Genomic DNA, 9548 nt, shown 5'->3' with positions numbered 1-9548 from the left:
CTTCCGAAACACCCATGCGCAGAACTTCTCTGCAACCTCCAATGGCAGACCCCAAAATCAAACTTCAAACCTATGTCTACACATTCTAAACATCCTAAATATCAGTACCAACCTAACCTAATACATTTTTTGCTATTTGTAAACACCCTAATATGAATTTTAATCATAGATCTAAAACTCAAAATGCTTACCGATTGAAGAGATTGGAGTGCTTTTTAATGTAGTATAGGAAGCTTATTGAAGCCTTTGATGTAGCCTTGGAAGTGTTTGCACAAAATTTCTCCTTTGGTTGTGTTTGATGTTGAATTAGGGTAAGTGAATGGGGGAGGGGAGTGTTTTGCTAAATCTGCAAAACGCGCAGTATTTCGGAAATGAACTTCTGAAATGCTGTTTTCGGAAATGAACTTCCGAAATAAGACAATTTTTTCAAAAAAAAGGCGCTTTCGGAGATGCATCTCCGAAAACACCTTTTTCTTGCATTTCGGAAATGCATTTCCAAAGTCAGGGGTAGTTTGGGTTTTTCACCAGAGGTGAACTAGAAGGTTGGGAGGTGGCCAAAGAAATTTCCTATATATATCCATTGCTACATAAGATCATTATTTAGCTTTGTTATGATTTTCACCATATCTATCTCAAAATCATATTACATCTTGTCCATTTAGATCCAAGCAACAAAACATGCATAAATGTTAATTTGCATTTGATAAAGTGACACTTAGATATCTAGACAAAAAGACATACATAAATTAACCATTTCAATGATGAAATGTTCAAAATATTAATATATATTCCAATCTTTTCATTGTAATATGATTGAAGAACTGATCCATTCTTACTCTCAAGATAATTTGTTATTTAGTAGGTGTTGAGTTGTCACTCATTTGCACATGTCTTTAATGTTGAAAATGTGAATGAAATACTTTATGAAGTGTCATGGGACATAACCAATTAAATTCTAAGAAGCTAAATATACATAAACGTAACTCTCAATTTACAGTATAATTTTACACTACTAAATAATTTTTACCTGTGCGGACGCACGGGTATATTACTAGTTACGATTATAAAGAAAAAGAAATATATACAAATTAAAAAATAGGTAATGATAATGTGGTAAAATTGTACAAGGCCCACCCAAGCAAAATGACTTAGCAAAATATAGACTTTTGGGGGAGAAATTAACTTGTCAATCTCACACTTATATCTAGCATCCCCTAAAGTGTATGAAAAGATCCAAATAGTTCAATCCAAATTTTTTAGTTAAATATCGTATTTTCAAATTCTAGGGGCGATACTAGAAATTTTGGAGTGAAACCGGAAATTTCACAAAAGAGTAAGAGTTTCTGGTGATTTTGACAAATTTACGGTACAAATTCACAGAAATTTCAGGAACTTCTATAATTTTTTACTGGAAATTTCAAAATTTTCCAGTGCTTTTTTTAGTCATTTGTACCTAAAATTTTAAAATTTCCGATAGTTCAATTTTTGTTTAAAAATACCGGAAATTTTAGAATTTACCGCAATTCAATTTTTTTTTTTTTTGAAAAATTTAGGAAATTTCAAAATATCGGTAGTTCACTTTTAACTATTTTTTTGCCTTTTTTATTTGTTTCAGTGAGGACCATGGATAAATACGGTAGTGTTGTTGGCAGGCTGATTGATAGAGCGGAAGCTCAGGCTCAAAGGGATGAGGCAAATGCTTCCTAGCTACAGGATGAAAGACATCCTTCGGCTGGTTCTCACATAAAACGATTGTTAGAGTTGCTACTATTGATGAGGTTTCTGTACCTATGCCTGTGGCAGGTACCTATGGAGAAGCCAGTCGTGCCTGTACCCATTGTGGAGGAGCCAGGTGTGCTTGTACCCATTATAGAGGAGCCAGTTGTGGAGGTACCTGCTATGGAGGAGCCAGCTGTAGAGGTACCCGCTGTGGAGGTGGTTGTTGAGGAGGCTGATGCGGCGGTTGAGCAAGTTATTGAGGAGGCTGATGAGGTCTCTCCTACTGATACTGACACTACAACACGTGTGTCTACATAGTCGTCAATTCACATTGATGGAGCCTTTCTAGGAGGACCTAGTGACAAGTATGTGCTTGCAGGATATGCTGACCATGTCACATTTCGAGTATGTCAGGGCGAGGTATATATGTTATATTTTTTATTGCAAATTATTCGTTATGGCTCGATTGACTATCTGAAAGTTTATTGATTCTTTTTTTAACTATTTCTTACAGGAGCTTCTGATTTTGAAGGTCGCATCCCATGGCTCGAAGTTGAAGAACTTCCAAGAGTGACCGATGGCTGAGCAGGTCAGGCGTATTATTACTGAGTTTAGCATGTTGGAGTTCGCTGAGTGCTCACTGACCATGCTCGACGCCTCCCTCTTGTCGGCTTTTATTGAGCGGTGGCACCTTGAGACGTCATTCTTTCATCTTCTATTTGGGGAGATGATTGTCACATTGGATGATGTATCCTCGTTGTATCATCTTTCCATCGTTGGTACATTCTTTACTGGTCCTCATATTAACCAGGCGACGGTGCTGGCACAGGTTGTAGAGGATCTGGAGGTTGATGATGGTGTGGTGCTTGAGGAGTTTTCCTTTAACAGAGGCTTGCACATTCAGATGTCTTGGCTGAGGGATAGGCGTGGTGACATTCACTCATATATATTCATGAAATATGTGGTTATATATTCAAGCAATGTTTAAATTTGTAGACTAGGAGACAACTAGAGGGATACGAGTGTGGGTACTATATAATGAAACACATGTTAAACATCGTCTCTGCCGACATTGTTGATTTGTAGGATCAGGTATATATTATGTCATGAAATGTTTACAATAACATATTAATGTTAAATTATTTTTCCATTATAATTCAAATCATATGATATTCAATTTTCTTTATTTTTTAATGTAAACGTTTAACCACAAGATACCTTTGTCTCCAGATGACTTAGACAACATCCGTAGATGTTGGACGTTTATTTTCAATGTGCTAGTTAAAAGGGGTGCTAGTGTATGACTTTGTTTTTATGTTTGTAACTATATTTTTGTTGCTTAATTTAATGTTTGTAAATATGACAATGTATATATATTTGTATATAATATTTTTGGCTTTTATGTAAAAAATATTTAGCTAATATATGTATAATATATAGGTACTAAAAAATACAGATTTGTAATATATGAAAAAATAAAATATTAAAAAAATTAAGTATTTCATCACGGTTATTTACAATAACTGTTGTGATAGATAGAACGTCAAATATTATATATCATATAATCACAGAGTTTTGTATCAATGACCTTTAGACATATTTTACAATAGTTGTTTACTATAATCGTTGTGATATATAGCGTGCTATATAATTTATCAAGTAGTATAAAATATAAATTAGTTTTGAAGTTCATACAAATTTAAAGGACATTAATATTTTACGTTTAAAATAAAAGGGTCAAGTAAGTTATTGGTCCTTTTAAATATTTAAATTTCATTTTTAGTTCTTATTAAAAAAATGTTATATTTTAGTTCCTATAAAAATTTTATACATACAGTTTTAGTTCCTATTATTTTTTAAAAATTTGAAAACTATTTAATTACCTTTAAAATTTTAAACTTTTGAAAAATTTTTTTCATATTTATTTAAAATACTATAAAATATTTCTTTACCAAACTATAGAATTTTTTAAAATGAGAAGAATTAAATATAATTTTTTTAAATTTTAAAAGATAATGATAAAAATAATGTAAATCTCGACTTAGAAATTGAATTATGAGTTCTTTTTTTTCGATGAATTTTTTAGAACGTTCGAAACATGTTTGTAATATAATCATTTAAAAATACACATCAGTTTAACAGTAGGGACTAAAACTACGTGCATAATAATTTTGTGGGGACCAAAATATGTCATTTTTTTAATAGGGACCAAAAACAAAATTTAATAATTTTATAAGGATCAAAAACATATTTAACCCAAAATCAAAAATATGTAAAATAATTTCGTTAATATAAAGTTATATGTGTAGAAGAAGATAAAAGTATATTACCATTCCATTCCATTCCATCTATTTTATTTCATTCCATCAATTCAAACATATTTTGATTAAACATATTAGAGCAATAATTTACAAATAGCCGATGTTATGGTAGATGCATCACGCATTAAGTTGTTTTCAACTGTGAGTGGTGATTTTCCAGAAAAGCCATTCTCACAACCATTGGCTTCAGAAGTAACATAATTTGCATTATCTACTGCAAATGATGGGTCCCCATTTTGCAAAGCTTGAGTTCCTTGAGAAGCTTCAATCAAAACTGAAGTGTAATCAATACTACAATACAGAAGTGCTTCCTTTTGTTTTGGAGGAATAGTGATAGTAAGCTTAATGATTTTGTCTATGGCAATGCTTGCTTTGCTCTTTAGTACATTGAACATGATTTGTGCTAACCCTTTCACATCTGAGGTGGAGCTTTTTGGATCAGCATTTAGGTATTGAATGCATAGTGCAGGATTTGGAGTCTTACTACAAATTTGTTGTACAATATTGGTACCGCTTGCTTGAATAACTCGGGAGTGAGTTACAACAAGAGTGGTGCACAAGATGAGAATGAATAATGCCAATGACTTCAACATTGTTTTTTAGAATAAGAAAAATAATTAGATACACAAGTTTGCCAAATCAAAAAAGAATGAATGAAAATAGAACCAACAACTATACCTTATTTATAATAAGAATCATTTTATTGCTTTGTTAAATGGGCTTTAAACTTAGCCATTCATTTTAGTCAATCTTTAATCACTCAAATTGTTTAAACATTATTTTTTAATATAGTAGTAAAATTAAAAAAATATTGTTTATAATAATATGTCATTTTTTTAAACTAAATTTATCATTAAAATATTATATTTTGTTTTCAGTCAAAATTTTATTTAAATTATATAAAACAATATGAGTACATTGTATTGTGTGATGAGAGAATGATATAAAATACAAAAGTAATAGCTTTTTATCTTTAATTTTAAACTATATTTATATAATTTTTTTATCCAAAAGATATAATATTAATTAAAAAGTAGAGTGAAGATTGTCTCTAAAAAAAATTGCATAGAGTCTAGATTAATTTTTGAAACAAAAGTAACATATTTAATTCCTTATAAAATTTAATTAAGTCATGTTATTTCCTCTGTAAATATTTTTGTCAAATCATATTTTTTTCTAAAGTCGTAGTTTGATTTTACTGATATTATTTATGTCATACGTATTGTTTAAAAATATAAGGGACATTTAAATCTCTCCGTTAATTTATTTAGGAAAATTTGGTTTCACAATTTTTTAAAATAAAATTGAAATTTGTTAAATATTCATGAAAAATATTAAAAATTAAAATTTTGAATTTTAAGGATCAAATACGTACTTAATTTGATATTTCACAAAAATTGAAAAACTTAAATTAATCCCTGTGAAAAAAATAATATTTAATCTCTTACATAATTGAGTTGAGTTGTGTTTGTCCCTCTGTTTATAAATACATTATCTTACTCTAAAATTTGTCCTCCCTCTTTTTGAGCATAATTAGCTTATGATTTTCATTCATGTACATACTTCTATTAGGTCATGTGCATAAATTTACATTCAATAAATTCCTGAAGCATGGGATCAAGGATCATGGAATGTACTAGGGCTAGGGCTTTACATGGTTGGGAACTACTACAATTTACAAAGCTTGATTCATTTTGGATTCCCTTTGAGCATGGATCAAGGAAATTATGGTTTTGGCTCATGGCCATCTCGAATTTCTCTTTCACCATCATACAAGGGTATTCTTCATCAAAGTTCTCCAAGGAGCATGAATTAGGGTTTATCTTCCTATGCTTGAGTTAAAAAAAAGCTACACGTTAACTAAGGTTAACTTAATCATGGTCGATTGATCTGCGCACTTAACAACATGGTTAGAGTACAAATTATTCTGTATACATTGTATTTTTTCTATCATCAAAACTCAAGGATTAGATTTAGAACAAAACTTGTTCCAACACATAACCATGAAATATGGATCTATGCGCTTGTAGGCGCAAATTTGATGGTCTCGATGTTCACAAGCTTCTTGATGTTTTGATGACGACAACATTGATGAAAGTAGAAATTGGCGGTGATATATTTCCAACTCTTTGATGATGGTGATTAAATAGAATATATATCAAGGCTCATCCAGTAGCAGATTCAAGGTTTCAGTGAAGTACTTATATGATCTAAATATCTTAAAAAATAACTTGAAAGTGTTAGTGTTGAGAAAGAGAGGAAGTTTAAATGCTCGTTTGGTCTGTCTGTCTGAGTGACCAGAGTCTTGTGAAAATACTAAGACAAATCACACAAACACATACAAAAAAACACACACACACACACAAAATACTTATAAGGTCTCCTTTAACTTAACAAAATCACCTTAAATGTTTTTAAGGTCTAGCCAGTTAATTAGGTTGTATGTCTCCTTTATTAGAAGAATTTTTCAAAATGTATAATCGATTTGATGATGCCTAATCGAGTCTATAATTGGTTATATATGTATATGTGTGTGTTCCATTGCATAACGAAAAATTGAATGAGGATCGATGATCATAGTGGATTTGAGTTTCCAGTGCGGTGGAGAGGGGATGACTTGCAAGATTAGCACTTCAATGCTCAAGTCAGTATGTGATGGAGAAGAGTGAAATTGAATACCTGAAACTGGCGCGCTTTCAATATATAATGGAGGGAAAATAACAACATGTTATTTGTTAGGCATGAATCGTAGAGAGCTGTTAGATGTATCTTGAATCTAGATCCTATGTACTTATCCATAGGGTAGCTCTTGTGTATCGAGTCTAGAGGAGTTGCAACTTCTTTAGAGTTGTAAGTCAGAGATCAATATGGTCAGATCAAAACAAATTACTCTCACGCACTTGTTTATGTGTGTCAAAACATGGATTTATTGTACTAGCCTCGACTTATGATCGTTATTTCATCTACCTCTAAAGAACAAGAGCAAGTGTTTCATTTTCTTGGAGATTCACGCTTTCAATTACCCATATTTCAAACTTTGTTTCAGAGGTATCCTCATTATGAACCTTGGGAACTGTCGTGCAGTATGGGAGACATTCAACTCGAATCGGATGACTTCTAGGAAGCATATTTTTCTTGCCTATGTGCTGTGGGTAGCAAGAGTCTCTTGAATATTATCCGATTCAGCACTGTATTCTTTGAACTTATAATGATATTTTATCAACTATGGTTGTTAGGCTGGTAATTTCCAATGACTTTATTGGAAACTAACTGGTTGTCACTTTTGGCCTTCAACCTACAGGCACCCATTTCTAGGACGAGAACCATGTCGGTGATGAAAGCTTTGTATTCTGCCTTGTCGTTGAAGGATTTAAATTAAAACTTTAGTGCTTTCTCGATTAGCATGTCACTAATCCCTTCTAATACTATTCCATCGCTTCTCCCATTTGAGTTTAATATTTCACAAAAATAGGTATTATTTTAGTTCGATGATTTTTTTATGTGTTTGGTAATGTATGTACTTTAATAGAACTTTTAATCCTTAGATTTAATATAATTGTACTATAATTTTTCTATAAAAAATGAGACTAACATAGCCCAATTGAATTTTGTAAGGAATTAAATATGATCTATTTTTTCTCATGAATTAATTTGAGCTTTGCCGTTTTTTTGATAGACCAAAATGGTGTCAAATTGACACCTAAAAACTAAAAAACGTAATTTTTTGATATTCTTTAATAAATATTTAACAACTTTCTATTTTATTTTACAAAATATATGGGACCAAATTTTCCAAATAAATTAATGTAGGGACTCAAACTGGTGGAGGTGAGGGGTGTCATACCCCAAATTTGTCCTACTCTTTAACTTCTAACTGGCTTAGGCTTTGTATTCACGTACATACATCACTTAGGTCATAATCCATACCCATGCATTCACATCATAGGTGTTATTCAAGGGCCAGCAAGAAAAAGCTCCATCGCAAAGAAGTATGATCAGAGAATGAGGAAACTGAGGTATAATCATGTGGCTCTATGTTCATTGAAGTCCTCCTGGATTGGGGTGTCTCTCTGCTTCGAATCAGGGCATCGATTAGAGGGTACAAGCTTGCAAATCATCTGGTTCTTTAAATCAGGGTTTCTTTGACCAAAGTCAACCAGTTGACTTTCTGGTCAAACATTTAAGGGTTAAATAAGTTTTTGGTCCCTATAAATATTGCAGTTTTCATTTTTAGTCCCTCATTGCCTTTAGGCAACGGTTTTCACAAAAAAACCGTTGCCAAAACCAGCTAAAACCGTTGCCTAAAGGCAGGAAGGGACTAAAAATGAAACTGCAATATTTATAGGGACCAAAAACTTATTTAACCCAACATTTAATCAGAAGTGACTTCTATGTGTGGAAAACTTCTCATACTGACTGTGTGGACGCGTTTGGTTGACTGGATGTGAGTGGAAGAGATTTAATCGGGAATTTCATCAATAGTCGGAAAAATCGAAACAGTTGACTTTTGGGTCAAAATCGGGAAGATTATTCAAATATCGACTTTTGGTGGAAAATCGGTCAAAGAAAGTCAAAGAAATGAGGAAAATCAGGAAATAATCAAAATTGCCAAATTTGGAAATTTAATTGAAATGAGAACTTGCCAAAAGAGGAAAGTTCTATACTTAAAGAATTTTGTGAGTGAACTTTCAATTGGCTGGGCAGCTGACTTCAGGTTCGATTATCATGTTGAAAACGACAGAATTTTAAGACAAGCTCAACATGAAAAATGTTCACACCATGGCATACAAAAACTTTGTAGTTGGAGGTTTCTCAATTGGAGGCTTAGATCAAGAGTTATTAATGTTTGAAGTAGAGGATTTTCATCTGAATCAAGTCACGAAGTTGGGCATATTTCTGGCCATACGCGACACAATTCATCAAACAGGTGGCGCGCCAAATCTAAAGCCAATTCTAGAGAAATTCAAGAACTCTGAAAATGCAAAAGTGGTGTGTAGCTACGCTTTGTCATGCCCTCTACACAATGGGACGAGAATTGAATCCATTGGGTAAGTATTGATCCACTTACAAAGCTCCAAAGTCACCTCCTCGCAGAGTCAAGAGTACGCATCCAGCCAGGCCAAAATTCCAGGTCACGCGTGAGCCTTCCAACAAACACCTGGCGTGCCGTTTTCAAAGTCATTTTTAGAGGCCCACGGATGTCCATTGAGATCAACATTGGTGTGGAATTGTTCTTTGCCATGCCCTCTTTGCATTGAGTCATGGATCATGATAATTGAACATGTAATGAGCGAGATATAAGGATCCAAAGTCATGCATCGACCAAGGCACGTATTGGTTAAGGCTAGACAGGTCACGCATGCATGGTAATGCGGTATTGACATGGCATGTTCAGGACCATTTTTAAGGTACCTTCAGGTCACGATTCAAGAGGCCATCAACATAAAACTCACTCCATCAAATACACTCTTTACATCGATCCAAAGATCACCCTATTTGATGACTTAA

General features: G+C 32.8%; 1 protein-coding gene across 1 annotated transcript; it reads right to left on the bottom strand.

Moving 5' to 3' along the window:
* Positions 1–4114: 4114 nt before the first annotated feature.
* LOC131659089 (cell wall / vacuolar inhibitor of fructosidase 1-like) lies at positions 4115–4633 on the bottom strand. The gene has a single exon (XM_058928348.1). It carries the CDS (start codon positions 4631–4633, stop codon positions 4115–4117), a length of 519 nt encoding a protein of 172 aa, XP_058784331.1.
* Positions 4634–9548: the final 4915 nt, after the last annotated feature.

Source organism: Vicia villosa, linkage group LG1, assembly GCF_029867415.1.
Source record: "Vicia villosa cultivar HV-30 ecotype Madison, WI linkage group LG1, Vvil1.0, whole genome shotgun sequence".
NCBI lineage: Eukaryota > Viridiplantae > Streptophyta > Magnoliopsida > Fabales > Fabaceae > Vicia > Vicia villosa.
This window is presented reverse-complemented; position numbering and strand designations above follow the sequence as displayed.

Excerpts from the sequence above, each read along its gene's own strand:
- LOC131659089 (XM_058928348.1), bottom strand. The coding sequence starts at position 4,633 with ATGTTGAAGTCATTGGCATTATTCATTCTCATCTTGTGCACCACTCTT.